We start from the raw sequence: 25,252 nt of genomic DNA, 5'->3' as shown, positions 1-25,252 counted from the left end.
TACAGGAATATGTGGAAAGTAGCAAAAGTAAACATTTTCCAATTCTGTACAATCTAAGAAAGGTGGTGGTGCAAGCCAGCTCTCCCTTGCGCTGATTAGCCTGCCAATACAACACAGCGAACTTGACTGGTCACACAGTTCCCACATTTCACAATCCTTCTCTTGGATAGAGAAGCATTATGAAATGAAGGGGCTGTGAGAAACTGAAGCAGGAAGTGAACATTGCAAGGGAAAGAGCCAAGAATAACTCTAGAAACCCCCTTGTAGTCCCCATCTCCTGGATCATTTCATTTGTTGGTGGGCTGCTCCTTCCACCTCTCTACCTCTACACCTTCAGAAAAAAATGGATCAGACTAGTGGGAATAGCAGACTTGTGTGCATGGCACAGGAGAACTTGGGAACAGTGATAGCTACCCTGTGCCCTTCCAGTGGCCCTGCCCATTGGCTAGATTCTTAAAGGTCATGGGAGAGTTTAATGAATCCTTCAGATATGTGTAACGTCTTGCACATGTCAACAAAGCAACCGTAAGTCTTTTGGGAGTTTAGAGGTGCCCAGAATGTATTGACACCAGCTAATTCTGTTTAGACACCGATGCCCCGCCCTTCCCCCAGGACCGCCAGGGGATTGTGCCTCATTGTCAGAGGGATTAAGATATAGATGTCATTTGGGGATGCTGACAGCACCTTTTTATGAAATACATTATTGGAGCAATGAAAGAGTTAATACATTCTATTCTGTTTAATAAGTCAAAGGTGCCATTGACTACACAGTTTGTGCAACCAAAGGTTTCAAGCCACGTCTGCACACAATCTCAAAAAACTAAACTTCTTGGCTCTGTAAAGTTTTAGATTTTTATAGCCTTGTTACTCTGCTCTAAGCCACTCAACACTATGCAAAACCCTTCCACTCTACTACCACCATGACACTCAACAACACTACACCACTTAACTCTATGCCTCTCCTCTCATGACAATACTCCACACCACACCACACCACTAACTTTTAGCCATGCTGAACATCAGCCACACTGGTGTACAACATGGCTAAAACATTTTGGCAAAGCCAATAGCTCTTGCATAGGTGAGACCTACTGGCTTTGCCAATACTTGTTTCATATAGGAAGGCTCTATTTACACACAACAGGGGTTTTAGATTGTTGTTACTTTGTGGCAGCAAATCATGATCTTGTTCGTAGTTAACAGGACTTTGGGAGCTGAAACTTTCCTGGTGTAAAGTATGCTAGTAGGAAAGTGCCACTGTTGGCATGGTCCCCCTCCACTCTTGTTGCCTGATATTGATGCCAATTTTGATTGAAAGTGTGCTGGGATCCCGCTAACCAGGCCCCAGCACCTGTGTTCTTTCCCAGGACCTGTACCTTTGTTTCCACAATTGGCACACCCAAGGTCCCTTGTAAAAGGCACCCCTGGTGCCCAGGGCCCTGTAGCCAGGGAAGGTCCCCAGGGGCAGCAGCATATCTTATGCCCCCTGGGGGACCCCTCACCCTCGCCTTTGCAGAATGTGTGTGCTGGTGAGGAGGAAAAGGTAAAGTCGACATGGCACCCTTCCAAGGTTACCCATGCCACAGGCAGTGGTTTGTGGGCATGGCAAGTCAACCCTCTAGCAGGCCTTACAGCCCTAAGGCAGGGTGCACTATACCACAGGTGAGGGCATAGCTGCATGAGCAATATGCCCCTACAGTGTGGAAGTCCATTCTTAGACATTGTAAGTGCAGTGTACCCAGATTGAGTTTATGGTCTGGGAGTTTGTCATTACGAACTCCACAGCTCCATAATGGCTTCACTGAATAGTGGGAAGTTTGGTATCAAACTTCTCAGCACAATAAACCCACACTGCTGCCAGTGTGGGATTTATTGAAAAAATAAAATACACCCAGAGGACATCTTAGAAATGCCCCTTGTAGGTTACCCAAACTGCTAGTTCAGGACTAACTAGTCTGTGTCAGCCTGTCACTTTCAGACAAGTTTCTGACCACATAGGGCGAGAGCCCATGTGCTCTCTGAGGCCAGACACAAAGCCTGCAGGAACTGTAACACCTGGCAGTGAGCCTCAAAGGCTCAAGCCCCGGGTTTCAGTGCCCCACGGCACTCCAGCTAGTGGAGTTGCTCGGTCCCTAGTCAAAGCCCCACTTTTGGCAGCAAGTCTGGTGGGAAAATTGGGGAAAACAGGGAGGAGTGACCACTGCAGTTAGGACCACCCCTAAATTGTCCAGAGCGGAGGTGACCTCTTCCCTGCAGAATTCTCCATCGTGGTTTGGGGGGACAGGGACCAGTAGGATTAGGTTTGTGTCCCCCTCTGCAAAGGAAATGGACACAAGAAGGGTTTAGTCATCCTCAAGGACAGTAGCCATTGGCTACAGTCCTCTGACCCTGTAACACCCCTAAATCCGGGGTTTAAGGGCCTCCCTGAACCCAGCTCACCAAATTCCTGGAGACCTAACAAGAAAGAAGAAGGACTGCTAAGCTGAACCCCCAGCAGAGAAGAAGGAATACGCAAACTGACTTGGCCCCAACCTTACCGGCCTGTCTTCGGATTCAAAGAACCTGCAACAAAAAAGTGATGCATCCAGCGGGACCATCGACCTCTGCCAAGCTCCAGGGGACTGCCCTGTACTCCAAAGGAGCAAGAACTCCCATGGACAGCAGCCCGGTCCAAGAAGAAACTACAACCAAGGGACTCCAAAGCCTACCTGGATCCATAAGTCCTGACCACTCTGCACCAGACACCTGTTGCCGGTGACCAGGTGGCCCAACCAGCGAGAGAGTCGCCAGGCGATTGTGAGCAAGTGCCCACCTTGACCTCTCCACGACGACACCTGCAGAGGGAATCCCGAGGGCCCCCCTGACTGCAGAAGCTCCGGACGAAGATATCCAATGCCTAAAAGACCACTGGAACCGCAGCCCCCAGGCCTTAGAGAACAAAATCACCAGTGCAGCTATGTTCAGCACATGGCCCTCCTACCTGTCCAGCCTGTGGTTTGCCCAAGTCGACCCCCTGGACCTCCCCAGCAGCATCCTAGTGTCCCCGAGGGTCCCCTCATAGAAAAGCATGAGAAACCTGATGCCTTGGTTGCATCCTGCCGCCCCAGTGCACCGGAGGGTGTACGTTTGGTGCCTCCTTGTGCCCCTCTCACCCCAGTCGTCATCTAAACTCCCTCTCCCCCCCCCAGGTCTGCCCTCCGAAGTCACGGGTACTGACCTGCCGGCAGGTCTGATTCCAAGTGCCCCCAGTCTCCATAGCAGCCCATGTTATATTTGCCTCAACTTAGACCTCTGCACCCGGCTGACCCCATGTTGCTGGTGGTGAGTGTTTGAGGTTAATTTTAACCCAAACCTTTGGACTTCCTGGAGACTGGAACTGTAAGTCAAGTACTTACCTGTAAAATCGTACTAACTTATCTTCTTCCCCACCCCCTGGAACTGATTCTGAAAATTGCACTGTGTCAACTTTTAAAACAGATAATTGGGAATATTTCAAAAACTCTGTCACTTTTTGATTTCAAACAAAGTACTATTGATATATGTGTGAAATACGAATCTATTAAATGTACTTACCTGCAACTTGAATCTTGTGGTTCTAGAAATAAGTGTGTGTGCTACTTCTATTGCTTGTGTGTGTGTACAACAAATGCTTTGCACTACCCTCTGATAAGCCTACCTGCTCAATGACACTACCACAAGAGAGCGCATTAGTATTATCTACTTTAGCCTGTCAAGCCTCTGGGGAACCCCTGGACTCTCTGCACACTATATCTCATTTTGCTATAATGTATGTAGAGCTAGCTTCCTACAATGCTACTGCACAAAATCAATTATCGATGCCCGTGTGTTACTTCACGAGGGTTAGTAGGAACTGTTCCTATTCTTTCAGGAACCTGGAATAAAAGTAACGTAAGCAGCAAGATGTTAAAATGTGACCTGATATGTAGGATCTTTGAGTAGATGAATTTAGAAATCACCAATAGTGGCTCTGTACCGTCAGATTCCAACTAACCTTTGAAGGAGTCATTTTGGATCCAACACCAATTTTCTACGAAAGCAAACAATGTTTTGAATGAACTGCAAACGTGAGATGCATGCTTCACTACCACCAAACCGCTAAAACCTCTAGTACTTAAAATTATATTGGACCTTTGTCTAATTTACTCATGGATTATTAAGGTGCAGAGACATATCCCTTATCAGATCAAAAACGAATCTAAATGGCCTCTTTCCTTAAAGCCGTTTGCACCAAAAGCAAAAATAGTCTTGAGGATTGTAGCACAAACGTGTGCATACTCAGTTCTATGAAGCTGTCACTTGCTGTTTTTAAACAGCAACATATGTTGTGTAAATAGGCAAACATACTGGAAGATAAAGCAACAAAATAGAGTCCAGACATTTCTTGGGCAAAATATAAAAAATACAATTATTTAAAGCTTGTTCACATAATTACTTTAAAAATGTTCAATCGTGAAATTGCTGGTGTCAATCACAATTTTTACTAGCCACCAAGTTTTGGTGTGGGGGCTTCTAGCTCTCGTATGAAGAAGGAAGACAGGAGACTTGGCCATCCAAACTAATCTAATTTCGACTTGCTATGACCAAATGGATTATACCAAGGGACAATGACAATGGTATCTGCTTTTGAGCAATGCCTTTGACAGTTTGACGTACAAGGCCAGACAAAAACCCTTCTACCCCCTACAAGAGATCTATTATTGTGGGGTTGTTTTTTTTAAAGCAGCGTTAATGCTGATCCATCCAGATTAATGAGCCCTCACGTCTCGTAGGTGTGCTAAATGAAGTCTGCATGTGTTTTGTAAGTGGCTAAGCAAGAGAAGTATCTGGGACAAACGTTATCGGTCACCCTTTTTGATGTCAAAAAGGCATTTGATTGGCGATTCTTGCTCTTGGCCATAGAGCAGCTTAGGGCTGATCAAACCTTCAGACATGTAACTGGCCTTCTTTCAACAAAACCTACAGCAATGGAAAAAGTGAATGGAGATGCTTAAGGCAAATCAACTAATGTGTTTAATAAATCAACATTACGCCATGAAATAAAGAGAGCGCTACCCTTGTGGTTAGGGAAAACCACAACCCCCCACCCTCCTTGTCAGGGCCACCCTACTGGTGGGGAAAGCAATCAAAGGCTTCAACACTCCTAACACTAAATGCATTTCGAAAGTACGGGCTATAGAGGGAAGAGCAAAATAAAAATGTTGCCTCAGATTCAAGCGGAATATAAACTGGACCCTCCCAAAAAATATATTTGCAGTTATATCAAACCACTGCAGGATAATTATCGGGATGTCCAGTTTATAGGATGCAGCTTTTCAGAAACACAAGAGTCTTAATAGAGAAATTGAGTATTGAAGCTACTACAGCTTTTTTTCCAATGCCTGAATTGCTTTACAAAGGACCAGAGGCTCCTGGAAGATACTGACCGGGAAGCAGCAACGACGTGATTTGGCAAGGAAGACAGACCTTAATTAATCAAACTAATTATCTTGTATATATATTATTGTAGCAGCAGGTTTTACAAGACAGACTATGCAAGAGTCGCCTAGTGTCTCAAATGCGGAGAATGTGGAGGCACCTTCCCACATACTATATGAAAGTGCAGGGTCATCATAGCTTTTCGAAAAGAGTTCCAAGACGAGCTCGCAGAAACAGTGGAATATTAAGTCCCAATGACACTACAATGTGCAGCCTCGGGCATCCTGAACAAGGGCTAGTGACAGCTAGGAGTCAGAAAACACTCTGTGTCCGACCAGGACAACATAGTACGTAGGTATGGAAGCAGAAAGATTCACTGTCGTAAATTATCTTTGGCATTACATTAACCCTAGATTTTGGCCTTCACTGTTTTTGCTGGCTGTAAAACTGTGCACTTTACTCTTGCTAACCAGAGGTAAAGAGCCTGTGCTCCCCCTTTTAACACAATGAAATTGGCATACCCCTGACTGGCACATTTAACTTACTGGTAAGGGCTACTGGAATTATGCAGCAGGTGAGCACCAAATTATGCAGCAGAGTTGACTAAATTATGATGCAAGAAAAGGCAAAAATCAGGTGGCATGATGGTTCACATTTGTTTTATATTACTTAATTATTTGTTATTATTATTATTTTATTTTTTTTACACGTGTAAAAATTTCTACTCGATACTACGATTTTAACCACCAAATGCAGAAATTGAAGTTGACCATTTAACCTTTACGAAGGGCTTTCCACTGCACCTAACACATGTGGCCACGTTTAGGAACTTTCGAAACGTTTGAGTTAGAATTTTTTTTTTTTTGTAAAATTAAAATCTATAGATTATTGCGTAGGTGCTATATTATGCAGCAAATTCACAATTAATCGAAAAAAGCTGCAGCCACAGAATCTTATAATTCCAGTGGCCCTGCATATAAGTGATTGGTATACGGGAACAAAAGTGTACACAGGGCATGTAATTTAAATGACAGTGGGCTTTAGCACTCATTGTGCCATCAACTACAGTGACAGTATAACCATGACTGCAGTCCTACCATATGTAGCTTGGCTGTGCAGTTATAAAACTACAAATTCAACTTTCAAATAACCTCTTTACAACAGGTTGAAACCTCCCTTTTAAAATATTAAAGAAAGGGATGCCTAGTTACATATAGCAGGGTGCTTGGTATATAAAAGGACATGCAAATGCTTAACGATAAACATGTCCGTACAGTGAAAGGCCCTGAAAGCTATTGTCACTATAGCAGGGTTCGTTGTGCCATAGGAAAACACTGGGACACAATTTAAATGTGAATATGTTATATCCAGCTAGGAAACTGCTACGAATGTAATTCTTTGACTTTTTGAAATATTTATTACAAGCCTAGTTCACTGGTGAAGTCTGATTTGTAATAAATGTATTAGAAAAAACACTTTGGGAAAACCTCTTCTCCAAAAGACTCTGGAGACCCAGTTGCATGAGCCAAACTGTCACAGGAGCTGAATGACCCCCTTGATAAGGTGGGACCTTGCTCCCAAGACAAAGGCCCGTGGAGTGGGGAGGTATTCTGTTTCTCTTTCAAGAGAGACCAACTGGGCCGAGTCCAGCAATTTATTAAATTCAAGGAGACCTACTCTGTCACCTGCAAATATTAGCTGACAATTGGGCACAGCCTTTCTTTGTCCCCACCCACCCAATCAACCAGGCACCAATCCGAGTGGGAGAGGAGATGGCCCCAGAGCGGCTTCAGAATAACTACAGAGAAGGAGTTGCTCATTTCCCTGGCCACACCTCTGGGGTTGGCACAGGAGCCCTGCATAGGGGGAAGAAAGGTTCTGCCATTTGGGTTTAGTTAGAGAGAGGCACTGTGTGATTGTTTGCAGTAGAGCACACGTGATTCTGCTAATGTGGGTAGGGTCACCCCTGTTAACTTTTACCCCATTGGTTAAGGAGTGGCCATGAGTCTCCCCGACTCAAAGGCTGGTGCCAGGCGTAAATGTGCATCCCCACTACACACCTCAGAACACTTTCTGGACCGCTCACAAAACAGAAAAAGGGCCGACCTGCTCTTTGTGACGCGAGAAGACAATAGAAGACTGGATCAGCTCTCTTGTACCCAGGACAAAGAAATTAGACTCCAAGGGTCAGAAGGCTGACCTCTGGTAAAGCTACATTGACACAAGTTACAAGAGTCCTTTGCTGCAACTGTGCAGCTTCCCAGTTCCACCTGGAGTGTCCTTGGACCCGGCTGCTGGGTCTCTGCTGGAGTGAGTTTTCACCCCTAAATGCCATCCCCAAGGACCTGGACTGGCTAGTGTCAAAGTGTACTCCTCCTAATGTATCCTGAAAACTAACATTTATAAACTTTTTGGCTTCAAAGAAGTCCAGAGAACCAACCTATCAAGCTGATCTGACAAAGGTGCATTGCTGCTGGGCCAGATATTCAGGTTACTCTCGCTCAGAGCCTCTCTGCAGCAGAAAAAGTATTTGGCCTCATCGAGCCTTCTGGAGACATATTTTTACTGGGCAAGGCACCAAACGTATACAGCCAACAAGTGACCTTCTCTGGCTGTGAAAATGAATTTCTTCCACAATCTTTCCCACCAAACGTCAACTGCTTCACAGTGACTTTGTCCAGCAGCTATCAGATGACAAGGAGCCCTCTTCAGGGACAGCCAGCTGCCTTACCCTGCTGAGGATTTTTTACTTCTAATTCAGAGACCAAGGCCAAAGATAAAACTTCGGACTGGTTTGAACTTGATTTCTGTATCCGAGCAGCGCTCCATGACAGTTGGCCTTAACTTGTGCATAGGTCCCAGCCAAGCGCAACTACATGACAGTGGTTAGCACTTAATGATTTTTGGCGCTATATTTATGTTTAGGCTTTCAAAAAAATGCATAGCTCTGGATTCCCCTATTGGATTTTTGATGTTTTAATGTATTTTTTTATTTTTATTTGCTTTATTTTTCTAAATTAGTTTGGGATTTTTGTGGTGTTGCATTTTGACTTTATTACTGTTTTGGCCCTCCATAAATACTTTACATATTACCTCCAGTTTAAGCTTTTCTGCTTTGAGCCATAGCCAGAAAGGGGTTGAGCTCAGGTTCATTTAGTAACCTTTGTGGTTCACCCTGACAAGAGCTATGGTTATTACTCCAGCTGGGTACTCACTTACCTCAATTAATATCCCAGTTTCTTGCAGTAATTTATAAATGAAGGGAATGTCTATGAATATTCATGTCCCCGAATATTCGGAGGAACTTCTATGCACATGATGCTACTGAAAACAACCTACCCTGGGAACCTCCAGTATAAGGATATCATACACTGAAAAAAGGCTTGCTGCTAGTCTAGGCATTCTCGCATCATTGTTAATTCATTTCTTATGCTTATACATATGAGGATTCCATTTTCAACCACTTTAAATTGTAAGGTGCTTTGTTTAGAAGCCATTATGTATACACTAAAAACTTGTACTTTCACATGTCATTATGTCTGACTATTTAAGCAGCGAATCTTACAGCACAAGGGATTTCACACACACGAGTGTCCCGATTCACTAGGGAGAATAGAATGATTAAAATGCTTCGTTAAGACGAACATTTGGCTTGGCCAGAGGGCTTTCTACTGTTATAAATATTTACAATAAACAGCTTACTGATATTTAGAATCCATCAATTTAGAAATCCCATGCTGTTGCGTCTTCAACGGCCTTTCGATTATCATAGGAAGGTGTGTTTTAGAATGCAAAATGGCATAAAAAGGAAAAAGAGTGGTTCTAAAATGTAATGGCAGCTTTGAAAACGCTCCCTAATCAATGATGGAAAAACCTTCAAAGAGTAAAAAGTTGAAAATAATATCAGGGACGTAACGTGTTCGCTCACTGAAGTAGGCAAACAACAAATGACTTAAATAGAAAACATTTAAAACCAATCAGACTGTAAAAAAAGCTACTGCCCAATTAAACATACGTGGCATGGTTTCTTAATCCAACTGATGGTTGTTGGAAATGGGGTCTCTACTTGGCAGTCAGTTTACACCCTTTCAAGTAGGGACTCTCACTCTAGTTAGGGTAAGGTGGGTCACACCCCTAAGTTAACCCCTGCTCACCCCGTCGGTAGCGTGACATGAGCAGTTATGCTTATCTCAGAGGCAATGGGTAAAGTATTTGTAAAACACACAGAGTAACACAGCGAAAATACCACAAAGTACTCCACACCAGTCTAGAAAAATAGCCACTATTTATCTGAGTAAAGGACCAAAACAACAAAAATCCAACTTACACAAGAAAAGATATAAATTTTTAAAGTAAAAAAAAAAAAAAAGTCTTAATGCATAGGAATCAATGGATGCATTGTTTTAGCACAAAGTATCTGGCATGCGTCAAAAATAAAGTCCCAGGAGAGGTGTTGCGTCAGAAAAGAAAGACATGGGTCGATTTCTTAATCGCAAGTGAGGCCGTGTGTCGATTCTTTCCCCGCCGGGTAGGCAATGCAATGATTCTTTCCCTGCAGGACAACAATGTGTCGATTTCCAGCCACGCAGCCATGGTTCCTTGCGCATATGTTGAAGATTTGATGCCCAGGGACGACGTGGAAAATCCAGATGCGCCGCAATGACTGATCCATGCTGAAGCAGCTGATGTGTCGATTTCACTGGCACTGCATTGATTTTTCAGCCTGGGTGCAGGTGCTGTGCCTATTTTTCTGCCGCACCGGCCACGTTGTGTGGATTTTTCTTTAGGTCACCAGCTTTCACTTCCAAGGGCCTAGGGACTGAATTTGGCACCACTTGGCAAGTCTTGACTCTCAGCAGAAAAGATCAGGCACTGGCAGATTAAGTGTTTAATGTCTCTGGGACTTCACAACAGGATGCAAGCTCAGTTCAAGCCCTTGGAGAACCTTGGCAAGCAGGGTGTAGAAAGCAAAGTTTTTTAATTCCCAGGGCAAACGCAGCAGCAGCAAGCCAGCACTGCAAAGCAACAGTCAGAGTGGCAGCTCCTCCTCAAGCATTCAGCTCTTCTCCCTGGCACAATGTCCTCAGTCCAGAAGTGCTCCGAAGTTGTGGGGTCCGCAGTCCTATACTTATCCTATTTTCTGCCTTTGAAGTGGGCAAACATCAAAGGACAGTCTTTGTAGTACACAAGACCCTACCTCTCCCTGTCCTGGCACCAGACACACACTAGGGGGTTGGAGACGGTATTGTGTGAGGGCAGGCATAGCCCTATTCAGGTGCAGGTTTCAGTTCCTAACACCACTCTAGCCCAGGAATACCCATCAGGATATGCAGAACACACCTCAGCTCCCTTTCGTGTGACTGTCTAGAGTAAATTCACAAACAGCCAACTGTCATTCTGACCAAGACGTGTACTCAGCAGCCAGGCAGAGGCACAGAATGGTTAAGCAAGAAACCGCCTACTTTCTAAAAGTGGCATTTTCAAACATGCAATCTGAAAAACAACTTTACCAAAAGATGTATTTTTAAATCGTGAGTTCAGAGACTCAATTTCTCTATCTCCTCCCAATGGAAAACTGCACTTAAAGGATATTAAAAGGCAGTCTCCATGTTACCATATGAGAGAGATAGGCCTTCCAACAGCAAAAAAACAAATTTGGCAGTATTTCACTGTCAGGACATGTAACAAACATCAGTCCATGCCCTACCTTTTAAATACACTGCATCTTGCCCATGGGGCTGCCAAGGGCCTCCCTTAGAGGTGACTTGCATGTAGTAAAAGCAAAGGTTTGGGCCTGGCAAGTGGGTGTACTTGCCAGGTCGAAATGGCAGTTCTGAACTGCCCATACAGGCAGTGCAGTGACAAGTCAGACATGTTTACAGGGCTACTCATGTGAGTGGCACAATCAATGCTACAGGCCCACTAGTAACATTTGATTTACAGGCCCTGGGCACATCTGGTACACTTTACTAGGGACTTACTAGTAAATCAAATGTTTCAATCATGAAATAAAAACAAATCACCAACCCAATTTAGACAGTGAGCACTTGCACTTTAGCCCTGGTCAGCAGTGGTAAAGAGTCCAGAGTCCTAACGTCATCGAAAACGAAGTTCAGCACAAGATCATAACAGGAGGTCGGAAGCCAAAAACATAGGGTTAACCGTGCCACAAGCTGACAGGTCTAATACATGTCCTCCTCAGCTGAAAGTGAGGGAAACTACCCAACCTCATGGGACCTCTCATCACTAAGGTGGAAGAACCTGGACAGGCCATCAGCATTGGCGTGTTCTCTGCCAGGGCGGTGTTCCACTATAAAGTCCATTCCCTGTAAGGAGATGGACCACCTTAACAGTTTAGGATGCTTCCCCCTCATCTGCATCAGTCATCTGAGGGGCTTGTTATCTGTCTGAACCCAGAAGTGAGTACCAAACAAGTAGGGTCTTCGCTTCTTCAGCACCCAGACCACTGCAAAAGACTCCCTTTCAATCGCACTCCGCCTTTGTTCCAGGGGAAGTAACCTCCTACTGATGAAGGCTACGGGTTGATATAGGCCCTCTTTGTTAACCTAAGAGCACGGCTCCCATACCATGCACCACAAATTCTTTGAAAAAGTCAGGAGCCTTGGGGCACGGGTGCTGTGCACATGGCCTCCTTCAGTGTGTCAAAAGCAGTCTGGCACACCTCGGTCCAGATCATCTGATGTGGCAGCTTCTTGGAAGTCAGCTCTGTCAAGGGTGCAACAATGGTACCATACCACTTGATGAATCTCCTGTAATAACTGGTGAGTCCTAAAAAGGCCCTCACCTCAGTCTGGGTCTGAGGGGGGAGAGGGACGGGGGGGGGGTAAAGAGGGGGTACCCAAACCACAATGGTACAAATTTTGGCTTGTAGGAGCTCCACCTGGCCGCTCCCTACCTGGTGTCCCAACTACACCACAGACCCCTGCCCCATCTGGCACCTACAGACCTTGATAGTGAGGCCTGCACTCTGTGGGTCTCTCAACACTTCCTGGGGGTGGTGCAAGTGGTCCTCCCAGCTAAAGACAGCAATGTAGCCTAAGTAGGCGGCACTGAAGTTCTCCAACCCAGCCTGCACCCAATTGACCAGCCTCTAAAATGTGGCAGGGGCATTCAACCCAAAGGGCATGACACAAAACTGGTAGTGCCCCTCCAGTGCTCAGAATGCCGACCTCTCTCTGGACCCCTCGGTTAAGGCAATCTGCCAGTACCCAGAGGTGAGATAAAACGTGCTGAGGAACTTGGCAGCTCCCAACTGGGCTATGAGCACGTCAGCTCTGGGAATGGGGTGTGCGTCAGTCCTGGTGACTGCATTGAGCCCTCGATAGTCACAGAACTTAAGTTCATGTGTGACACAGGGTGGTGCAGCCTTGGGCACCGGAACCACTGGGCTGGACCAAGGACTGTTTCAGTGCTCAATCATCCCTAGCTCCAGCAACTTAGAGTGAGAGACTGCATTGAGAAGGATGTCTCTGTCAGTCACCCTATAAGACTTGTGCTTGACAGGTAGACTGTCCCCAGTATCAGTGTTATAGGTGCACCAGTGGGTGAGCCCTGAGGTAAGTGAGAACAGGGAGGTAACCATCCCAACAACTGGCAACAGGCCCTCTACTGATCTAGGTTCAGAGTAGGGGAGAGGTTCACACCCTCCACTGGCCCATCCTGCTCTTTGAAAACAGGAGGTCAGGGTGAGGTTTGCTTTCCTATTCCACCCAATCATCTGTGACCAAGCGCATAGTCAATTGAGACCTTTCAAATTGTGGTTCGAGGCAGTTCACGTGCAAGACCCTCAAAGGGTTCCTAGGAGTCTGCAGGTTCAGCACGTAGGTGACATTGTTCTTGCGCTCCTTCAACTCAAATGGCCCAGACCAACAGTGTTGGAGAGCATGGGGCTCTACTGGGGCCATCACCCACACTTTATGACCAGGTTGGAACTCAGCCAGAGTGGTATTCTGGTCATACCATCATTTCATCTCCCCTGGTCTAGTCTACATATTCTCCTGGGTGAGTATCCAGAAGCAGGCTATCTGGTTCCTGAAGTCCAGCATGTAACTGAATACATCCTGGGGTGACTTCTTGGGAGCTTTCTCCCAGCCCTCCTTTGCTAAACTGAGAGGCCCTCTCACAGGGTGGCCATACAGAAGTTCAGGATGCCCCACTTAAGCCTCATGGGCTCGGAGGGACCCATAATTATGCCCTTCAGGGTACGTTGAACCTTTCAACCAACCCATTGCTTTGGTGATGGTAAGGCATGATGAACTTTTATGTTACACTACACGCTTTCTACATGACCTTCATGTACAGCGACATGAAACTGGTACCTTGTTAAGATACCACCTTCTTGGGGAAACCCACCTGGGTACAGATCCCCATCAGTGCCTTGGCCTTTGGGGGGGGCACAGTCACTATCCGCAGGTGGATAGCTTCTGTGTACTGGGTGCTGTGGGCCACCAAGACCAGGATAAACCTGTTGCCCAGGGCTGTCTTGGGATCCAAAGGCCCCACAATGTCAATGCCCATCCGCTCAAAAGGGATGCTCACAACAGGAAAGGGTTGAAGAGGAGCCTTGTACCCAAACGGGCCACTCAACTGGCAGGTATGACAAGTGCTGCAGAAGGCATCAGACTTCTTCCTCATTTGGGGCAATAGAAGTGGGTGACAAGCCTGTCAAAGATCTTGTCCAACCCCAAATGAACTGCTAGTGGTAATATATGAGCCAGACCTAGTAGGAAGGCTCTGAAACACTGGGGAACTACCAGCCCCAGGATCAGCAACCTTAGACTCACTATACAGGAAATCCCTCTCTCAGTATATCAGGTAATATCCAAAGGTGATACCAGTTACCTGGGCGTCAGCCTGTTTTCGAAGGACCTTAAGGTGGGGCATGCTTTCTACACTGTGTAGAACTCCCTGGTGGGGCTTCCTTCCTGCTGCCAACGGGTCAGCTCAGGCAGGTCCCCCAGTTCGGCAACTTCTTCCCCTGTAGGATTCGGGGTGTACCCCTCTGGGTCAGCCTCCTCCCAGACCTTGGGAATCTCAGGAGCAGGTTTCCCACACTCCTTCCTTTCCTGGCAGAAACCTGGACCACTGTTTCAGGCTCCAGGTCCTTCTGATCATCCTCTCTGGGGGCCATGGACCGTGTGGTCATGCACACCCACTCTGGCGATCCCAACATTTCCAAATGTGACCTGAGCTCCTTCCAGGCAGTATGCTCCAGATCGTTCCCTAGCACACAGTCAACAGGCATGGATGGACTCACAGCTACCCTCAAGGAACCCAAGACCTCGCACCCCCCTCCAATTCAAAGAGAACCCGAGCTACCAAGCATTGGCGCTCACTGTTGTCTAATGCTACAACCTGGTGGACCACATTAGGAATTTCCTGCTCTTGAGACACCAAGTGACAGCGGACTGTTTTCATACTGGCTCCTGCGTCTCTCAGAGCCCCCACCCGCCTCCCACTGACTGTACTTCTTTGTATTATAAGGCACAAGTGTTCTCTGGACCACCTTACACTCACCCAGGGAGACTGGGGTTAACTCAGCTGGCTCCCCACCACTAACTGGGGCCAACCCTTCCCCAAGCGCTACACCAGCCACCCCAAGTGACTGCCCACTGGTGGGAGAATGTGCCTACTTAGGACAATTGAGACTCCCTCTGATGTACTTTACCTGTAGTCAGGAAGGGCACTTGATGGGTTCCTTCCCTGCAGGTTTTCCTGAAGGGAACCAACTCATTCTCAACAGAGGGCTGGGAATCCTTAGCCTGGGAACTAGATAAAACTCGTCCTTGTTTCGTTGTGGTACTGTGCATTTGAGTACTTTATCCCCAATAATATGTAGCTGGGATGTGGATGTATTTTGTAAAATGTATCCCTAACTTGTGGGATAATCTGAATAATAGTGAGATGCAATGGTGTATGTATAACTAATGCTGTACTTACTCACCACATAATTTAGGACAGTACTTTAAAATGAAATAGGTGTTGACCGGGGTAGGTGTGCTTCGAGAACTAGGACACGTAATTTGAAGAGTATATCTTGCATTTCTCTCCAGCCTATATGATGGGTTGATGACTCTGGCTCATACATAGGATCTGAAGGTTGAGACTGCTTACGTTGCAAGGTAAGGTGAAACTGAATGTCTTCTGATGTGGGCTCACATTGCTAGTAAGGTTATTAGTAATATTGTGCTTTTATTTCTTTATAATAGGATTTTCTTTTACAGTCAAGTGAATACTTTTATAATCACCAGTGTTGGGTAGGGAGCACTGCATGGACCGAGCGTGCATTGATGGTGCTGGGTACAATTTTGAGCATGTTCTTGTAATTGATTGTGGTGGCTGTAGTGTTCCATCAGTTCATATTCCTATTTTGAGGCTTTTCACCACTAATTACTATGTAATTTCTTTCATGGGTAGTAGGTCTCCTTTGAGAGGGTACAACAATTGGAGGTTTGAATCAAAATGATCCATAGGTTTCCACTATATGGTATCGATTCACAATCTAAATTTCTCTTGATCACGGGTGACTTCAGTTTCAAGGGTGAGCTTGGTGGCGGTTCACAATCTAAATTCCTTTTGATCACAGGTGACTTCAATTTTATGGATGGGTTTGTACCAGATGGGATTACTCCTCCCTATATTTATTTTCGTGTTTGGATTTATTTTATCTGTGAAAATGTCAGCTGCAACACTAGCAGCGTTGACTAAACACATGTTGGCATCATTTGATATATTGTAAAACATTGGAGGATATAATAAGGAAAATAAATCACTTATGAAACACTGACTACTATATTGTGTTTACATGAAGACTATCTAAACATGTTGAAAGACTAAGAACGAAGTTTGGAGCATTATTGCGTAGTTGCAATATTCTAGAGGATATAATAAGGAAATGAAATCAAGTATGACTCACTGACTGATTTAGTGAGTTTACATGAAGATTATCCAAACATGTGGGATGAAATTAATTAAGCTTGGAACAACTAGAAATTAATAAAATTTGGAACAATTACACATTGTGTGCTCAAAGCTATTAAATTTGTAGTTGAGTGACGAAGATTAAGGTCGTTTTCCTCCCTTCTTGAGCACCAAGTGCTAAGCTTGCAGCTTTTATACTTACATCACTGTTGAAACTAGGTGAGAGCGCCATTTATCCCAACAACCCATTGGACTGTTACTGAAGTCTTTACCAAGGGTACTTTTCTCCATTGACTTTCGTGTGTAACATCCAGGGCTACCACCAATGGAAGCGCCTCTGCATCTGGACACACCAGGGCAGGTACCCAAATTGTTGGTGCTTCCTAGGACCATGGCCCCTACTTACCTTAAGTCCAGAAGAACAGGCCTATAAGCCATTTGCAAGTGACCCTATTAAGTGTATGTTCTCCCCATAGGATGACATTACCAAGTTTGATGCTCATGCCCTAAATTTAACAGCTTTATATTTTGCACTTTAAAAAGATTGCCAACTAGAAAAGTACGTACCTGATCTTGTAGATCTTAGTGTCTAATTAAATTTTTTTTAATCTGTTATTTTTTCTAAATGGGTGTCTGTGTGTCTCATTTATTGAGTTTGTGAGTGCAACAAATGCCCAACACTCCCCTCTAATACACCTAGGGCATCCTGACCACACTACCACAAAGAGCACCTCTTGCTGGTACAATATATACACTATAGTCCAAGACTGGGATCCGTTTTCCCCCAAGGGAATACTTTCACGGACCAATGCACTGTATCTTTTTTTGCTTAGTCTTAAAGAACAAAAAACAAGAACTCCTTATGGGGAAGAAAAAAAATAAACTTAACTCAGGTCACAGAACTACGAGCTATAAATAATCCACAAAATCAAATGTTCTTATCAACCAGTACATCTTCCCCACATAGTTGAATACCATGAAATCCTTGAAAGCCTCTATTGTGGCTAGGGTCATTAACACTGACATAACACCTGCAATCTGTATTGACTACAACACCTCTAGCTCACCCTCCTCCATTCTCTCAATTTCCCCATTATTACCAACACCCTCTTCTGGGACTATAAGCAGGTAGCCATACACCAGCATAAATCAAGGTAATCTGGACCATAAACTGGAACAAAGTTGCTCCTACGCCAACACATTTGAAAAACCATCAAGAACTCAATCTACAACCCTTTGGCCAGCTATCACCGCACTTGGAATCAGCCCCATTATGAAAATCAACTTCCCTAGTCTGTAGGCATGAATCGCATGAGAGGGGAGATTATTTTCCCCAAAAACATTGTTACAGTCACTTACTACTGACCAGAGAACAAAGTCTTATCAACACCTAAACATGTATTACCACATGCTCGATTACCAGAATCCTCAGATACATAGTCACCACACCAAACTCCAACTTACTCTCACAAGCATTTTCTTGCCCACATAACCCTACACTTTATTCAAAAGACGTACTCCTGAACAACGCAACACATACACCCCAACCCTAACCCATTAGACAGCGAAATAATTATATTTATTGTTCTAATTAAACTCAATATACAATTACATATCACAATGACAATGGTTCAAACAATTGGAAATTATAATTAAAAACTAAATACAATATCTAAATTTACAAGTCTACAGATTTCACAAAATTAAAAAATTTCAAGACTTTCAAGAATTCTCAAAATATGCACAGGGCATATCAGTGGTAAGAGACACAATCATTCTCAGGTTACTGCCACTAAATACAAATCGCATAGCTGAAATACAGGAGTTAATACACAACTCATTAAAAATCAGTCTTAAATAAAAAGTCTTACAAACTTCTTCCTCAGATTTGTATAGTGAGGAGCCAAGATGTCGGCATAGCTTAACGCAGAGCTTCTCTCTCTGCCGCATGCTGCAATCTTCCTTTGACACAGGGGCCTTCTAGGGACAAGAAAAAAAGATCCTTCTGGCCGTGGAAGGAATCGAGGAGGAGTCAGAGCCTGGTAGATCCAGCCGCAGGAGATAAAAGATCCTGACCCAGAAGTCTTTTGGGGGCCCGCTAACCCACAGCCAACAGCTCGGAATGGAGGGCTTTGAACTGACAGTGCGACCACCAGCAGAAGTGTTGCTTGGGTAGAAGGCTCAAAAACCAAGAGATGCAGGCCGGTAACAAATTACAAGTACAGCAATTGGCAGAATAAGAGCATTTCCTCCTACCCCTAAGAAGCAGTTGAGATCCAGTGGTCAGGGGGTGTGGTCTACAGATCCAACAAGCTACTACGGTGATGAGGGAAATGCAGATGTGCTGCACCAACGTGGACATAAGGTCATAATGTGAGCAAGAATCCTGCAGTGCCCCCGGCACTCCACGCTGAAATGGTGCTGAGCAATACTGAGGCATGGACAGGAGACAGCCCATGATAGATGAGGCACCACAAAGAGGCACATGGAATCTGGATTTGCCTTTAATCTTTTCTGCAAACATGCTTACATATGACAATAAGTGCACCCTAATGTGGTGAGGTAGCCACCTATTTAAGGGAAAAATCCACTCACTAGGTGAGTAGGAAGTTGGCCAAGTCCTCAAGGAGGATGGTCATGTGGAGATGGGTCCTCCGGGCAGTAGTTGAGGTTGCCCGAGAAAGATGAAGACCCTGGAGTTGAGGATCTAGGGATAAACAAGGTCCACACTGGTGCTGTTGAAGTTGTTTCGGGAACGTAGTGGGGGGGTAGATGAGGGTGCTACACATGGTGATCACAGGGCTGATGCAGCAGCAGCGCTGGGAATTGCGACCGAGGATCAGGGCATGAGGGTGAGGTGAAGTAACGCTAGAAGTAATGGGGAGATTGGGACAGGAGAAGTGGGGGGAGGGGGGGTTGGAGGGAGCCAGGAGTCCTGGCGCTTGGCAGACAGGCATAGACTGGCTTGCCTTTGCAACACCAGCAGTGATTCTTACAGTTTTGGTGTGAAATCAATGATGTCACCTACTGTGCAGGTGGATGATGGGAAACAAGTCTTCTTGGTTGGCTTCTCTTAAGGATGCACTTCCTTCAGATCTCAATTCAAAGATGAGTAGCATCAAAACTTACTTACATATAAATGGCTTTTGGATTAATCTTGGAAAACATAAATTAAATCGAAATATAGATAGGAAGGGAACTTGGGATGTAACTGCTATCCCTAGTTCAGCTGCCAAAATAAGAAAGGTACTTTTTTGCTCCATTTGATCCTTTTCAGTTGCTGAAATGTACTCCCAAATATTGGAGAGGTTTCCAACAGCAGCAAATCACTGGCCAATACAATTTTGCATTTTGTGGTTGCTTTCTATCCTCTCATCACTTTTGAAAATAATTCACACGATGAAATATGGAAAGTTATAATGGTGTAACCGAGGAGAGGCCTCCTAAATGAGGAATGATGTGTACTTGTGATGGGACAATCTGGAGCCCTTCTGCCATTAAATTCAAGAGGGGAAAACATTCTAATGGTTCCAACCACAATTGATCGATTATTTCAATGAGGAATGATGTTGGAAAATAGTCTAGTGATTATCAGCACTATCCCTACAAACATGTTCTGGAAGTTTGCAGACCACTTACAAAAAGGTTCATGTTCTCAACCTAAAGGTTCAAAGAAATTACAGTTTTTTTTATGCCAAGTGTTTGACTTTAACTGCAGGGTTTATACGAGTGTTGCCACTGATCAGAGACTAGACATTACAGTGTTTGAAATACTTCCTCTTTCCAGAGGAGGTATTTTGTTTGAAATACTTCCTCTTTCCAGAGGAAGTATTTCAAACAACATAAAACTCATGATACTTGAAGACAAGCGCAACTATTGGACAAAGTCTCTTGTAAATGCAGTATAACAGCCATGGGGTTTACGGTCCTTAAAGTGGCAACCTAAGCAACTACATTCCATGACACCATCCTTAAGTTTGCATTAACACCTAAAGTGTGTGTGTGCTATGAAATAGGGTGTGGGCCTTTCCGATTCCTGACAAAGTATCTGCTAGCTAACTCCAACCATTTGGGATGTGTCTAGTGATCTCAGCAGAAACTCCTCTTAAACACATGCATTTCTCCTTGCCAATTAAATAGTTAGAATACCTGGTCTCAAAGTCCGATGAGCACAGACCGTCTTAAAAAAAAGGAAAAAGATCCCTGTATATATGCAGATTATTGTCAGGTGAAAAAACACTCAGACACCTTTCAAATAATGCCACATCCACCTTTACATCCCCCTACCTTTCAACTTTTCTTTTTAGCCCATACCATTCAAGCTTACTGCTGGTCCAACCACAGAACTCAAATAGTTTCCCTGCTGCAACCCAGGCCAGCCGTACAAAACTGGAGATTTCTGCAGCTAAATTCAGGATGACAGAGAGGAGGTTAATGTATCTCCTGTTCAAAATATTACGTGATCCCAGAGAATCAAAATCTGGTGTTATAAAAATAAGCACGGTCATTGTCCAGGTCCTAAATATCGATATTTCATACCCATTTTAAAGGATATAATAGGCCGCTAGATTGAGAGCATGTTCACCAGCAGTTAGTTACACATGGCTCTAATACTAGGCCCCAGGGTTAAAAAGAGAACATCCAGCTTTGGCATGCTTAACATCTTGGTGCTCTGAATGAGGCTCCACCATATGTTTATCGGGATCTCTAGTGAGAAGCTGCTTTGTTCTGATCTATAGCAGCAGGTGAAATAGGCCCCATGCCTTGTCCCTTTTGTCTATCCTGAAAGTGGGACAGCTTTTCTCATTTTTTTAAGTGCCCATTGATGCCCCATGTCGCCTTGTACACTCTAGTGACCCTTCAGAGCTCCTTCTATTGCAATTCCCTGTGTTGAACCACAAATTTGCATTAGAGATTCTCTCCGTTCGTCCTGCGTATGCTGGAATCCAGTGAGGGACCTTGGAGTTATTTTTTATTGCTGCTCGAGTTGGCTCTTTCACTACTTTAGAACCAGAGCATTTCTGGGTGATTGGTGTAACCAGGCTGCTTTGAACATTTGAAACAACTTTTGGTAAGGTGGAGAGTACACTAGGTAACAGCGGTAATTTATCGTTTGTAGGGCAGTAATGGCAGATGGGAGCAAACTTTTTTGATTCATCGTATGATAGAAAACAAATTAGTCAGGTAACGTTCATTTATCACTAGAAGTTCTAAAAGAAGCCAATGTTTGTAATAATTTCACTTTCAATCTAATGTATCAGATGGCCAGTTTAACACTTCAATTATGGTATCCAAAAACTTAAGACACTAAGCGAGTTAGTAATATCAGCAAATTGGTGAGTAAAGTCTGAAGCTAAGTGTGGTCTATAGAGGATTTTAGCATTCTGTGAAGATGCAAGTGCAGTATTTTTAATTTGGCCAGGGGAGATGCTTTGGTTAGTGCTTGGATGTGGGTAAGATAGCCCCAGTCATCCATCAGGCTGGAAATGTCAAAACGTGAGCAAATGGGCTACCTGGGGCAGGCTGTAATTCTTAGCAATTTTAAATGATGGAATAACTCATTTTACAGAGGAGTCCAAGTAAATATTATTAGCTACAGGTTACTTAAAAAACACACACACACACACACACACACTATCATAATATGGGGCTAACCATACTTGATGATACATAGTCATTTCCAACACAATACAAGATTATGTTTTGCTGGACACTGATGTTTCTTGACTTTTGTGTAGAACACCTTGTAAAAAAAAAAAAAAAAAATGAAAATATTTATCCCTAGAGTTCACGGGTCTGGGAGTCCTCTGATAAAACCAGCATCGATTACTGACCTTGCCCCTTCACTATGCTGAAAGAAGAGATGGTGGGCTTAACACTGAACAAATCAAACACTCACTACCAGTCACAAATCAGGCTTTAATGCATTGTGGGTCTCTTGCTTGCTGTGCCACTGGATTCAAGCTAACCTGGCTGATGAGGGTTAATACCGCGACACCGACCCCAGGATGCTTGTTTCTGGTCCAGGAAGGACCTGAACTTGCAGTTCAGGCTGGACTGTTCCCATGGGGAGCAGGGACAAGACTGATTTGCACATGGGTGGGTCCAAACTTGGGTGGCATGGTGAGCAAAACAACAATGGATTTAATCCATATCTGTGACTGGGGTGAGTGTTTGAGATGTTTCAGCACTCCTTCCATCATCTTTGTGTGGCTCCTTCACTTTGCTGGCCAAATGGCACGAAGCTGACACACTTGATCCACTCTGGTGTTTATGACTCAATTTGTAGCAGAAGAAACCCAAACCAGTGCGAGGTTCCTGATTCCAACTCAGCAAACTTCATAAGTTTGCAGCACCGCAGACTTCAAGGTATGAGAGTTAGACAGGGCTTTTAGTGAAATATGGTAGAGAGTAAAGGGAGACTGTGTGAGGGTGGTTTAAGTACATCTCTTGCGACATTGCATGAAGCTACAGCCCCCCCCCCACTCAACAAGAGGAGATATAGTCTTACAATCTATGCATGTGAAAGCAGAGTAAATTACAAGTATTATGATATCCCAGGAACAAATTAGGTGGACACAAGATGAAAAATAACTATTAACTAGCAATGCACTTACCATTCTCAAAGTATATCAATGCTTCCTCCAGTTGATCCTGCTCACTCCCCTCTTGATGAGTGGATTCATGCCGATGCTGGTGACTCATGCGTCTGCTTGCACCGCCACCTCCTCTGCCATCTTCACCGGTGATCTTCCCAGTTTCTAGCCAGGACGTAAGCTCCCTCTGTTGGCCGGTGTGCCTTCGCTCAGGATTGCTCAAACTCCTTTTACTGGAACCCACTTTGAGCCCCGCCATCTTTTTTAGGGTGGGTTAGGAGGTGTGTGTTCTCAGTCCCAGGTCTCCATTGGCCTGATCCTGGTGGATCACCCTGGCTGCCCTGTTGACGACAGAAAGTGTTTGGATTGTGAATATTAAATCATATGCTTGAAGTTAAAGGGTGCCGTTCCTCGTCTATCTGGTGACAGATATACACAGTGCATGTAAAGTTAGAGCTTCAAACACTGAACGGCTAACTTTCAGGAAAGCTTGCAAAAAGAAAGTTCTAGCTTTTATGGGGCTCTCATGGTCATCCTTTGGAGTAATCTCGCTAAATTCTACTACAAACACTAAATGCTCATCTCTCGGAGACCTTGAAGCTCTTGCCCAGCAAAAAAATTCAACAGGTCTTTAATATTAAAGATAGCCATGATTTACAGAACAAAACTAGTTACACGAATATTTGATTATTTCACTTGCTTTTCATTGTGTTTAACATATTTTTGCTGATAGGATCGACACAATGGATCTGAATAGGTCTGTTTTGTTACGGTTTGAGGTTGAGACTGGACACCTAGATTCAGATGATGCTATCTGTAGAATGTGGCAGTGTGGGGAACACTAGAGTAAATTGTCAGTAGTTGGGAGAGACTGCTTTTCTGCCTGGTCCATTTGATGGTTACTGTTTAAATGAATAAACCTATAATACCAACCAACAACCAACGAGTTAGTACAGAGGACATATACTTGCAGCACCTGATAGTTTCAACTGGGCGGATCAGCCCCGTTCTAAAAAAAAGACCTTGACGAAATAAGAATATTATGGCACTTCATTCAAAATACGTGGGGGGAAGATGCTTATATAGATTAATCTGATGCCACAAACTGTAGTTCTGGTAGCCCGACCTATACAGTGTAAGTATACCCATTTCAGTAGCACAGCAGTTTCAAAACTTACCATGAATTCCATTCCAAACCATGACTTACACTGTCACAGTGAATACCATAAATGACGCAAAGCACGCAGGTCATCTGCAACGTGACCCCGCACCAGGAGGGTCAATGTGGAGCAACAAATTAAGGGAGAATCTCCATGGCATTGCAGAAGGCAAGTAACTTAATACATTGCTCACCCAAAAACTACCTTATGACCATTTAAAGAGATCAGACCGAGAAGTCATTTGTGTTGCGTTAACATCCGGTTATTTTAGTTTGCTGTGTTATTCATTTATTTTAGTTTCTTAGTTCTCTCAACTGAAATTTTAGTTGTAATACAGCTGTTGCCTGTGTTATAGACCCCCTTGTGCCTTCCAGAGGAAGAAAACCTTTACCAGCATGAAAGCGTTGGGAAAAATGGGATTCATATTTAATTGCAACTGGGGAGAAATAAAAATCACCCTAGCTAGAAAATAAGGTGTTCTATATAATCTTGTGCAGGAAACTGGCCTGTGAGAGGTGGGTACCCAAGGTACTTACACCTAATACCAGGCCCACATATCCCCTCTTAGTGAAGTGTAGGCAGTGTCTAGAAGCCAGGTTCTCTAGAGGTAGCTGTGGATGAGCAGCCAAGACTTATCTAGGAGACATGCAAACCTCATGCAATACCACTGTCACACTTAGTACCTTTGCACACAAAAGAAAACACTCAGCGTTACAAAAATAAAGGTACTTTATTTTTTAAACACAATACCGCAAAGTACTAGAAGGTCAACCCTCCAATAGAAGGTAGGTAATACACTAAATATAGACACTAGTACACAATAATAGGTATAGAAAAGGTTAGAAAACAGTGCAAATAGCAAAAGCAATAGTGACCCTAGAGGGAGCCCAAACCATATACTAAAAAAATGGAATGCGAACACAGGACCCCCACCTGTTTAGGTGGAATGTAAAGAGGGGAGCTGGGAGTACTAGAGAAGCACAGAGGTAACACAGTACCCCCCCAGTGGCCAGGAAAGCAGGAGTAAATCACTGGAATTTCCCCAAACCACAAAAAAGGAGGAAAAAGAAGAAAAGAAGACACCCAGACAAGGCTGCAAGAAACCAGCAGTGGATTCCT

General features: G+C 44.3%; 1 protein-coding gene across 2 annotated transcripts in view; it reads right to left on the bottom strand.

Annotated features, from left to right (window-relative positions):
* Positions 1-25,252, bottom strand: part of CENPI (centromere protein I) — a 368,658-nt gene that overhangs the window by 320,313 nt on the left and 23,093 nt on the right. For both annotated transcript variants that reach the window (XM_069213362.1, XM_069213368.1), the window contains exon 2: positions 22,995-23,314. In XM_069213362.1, coding sequence (XP_069069463.1) covers positions 22,995-23,232 — 238 coding nt within the window. In that variant the 5' untranslated portion in view covers positions 23,233-23,314. The remainder of the gene's footprint in view (positions 1-22,994; positions 23,315-25,252) is intronic.

This window comes from Pleurodeles waltl, chromosome 2_1 (genome assembly GCF_031143425.1).
Source record: "Pleurodeles waltl isolate 20211129_DDA chromosome 2_1, aPleWal1.hap1.20221129, whole genome shotgun sequence".
NCBI lineage: Eukaryota > Metazoa > Chordata > Amphibia > Caudata > Salamandridae > Pleurodeles > Pleurodeles waltl.
The sequence above is the reverse complement of the archived record's forward strand: the minus strand, read 5'-3'. Positions and strand labels throughout refer to the sequence as shown.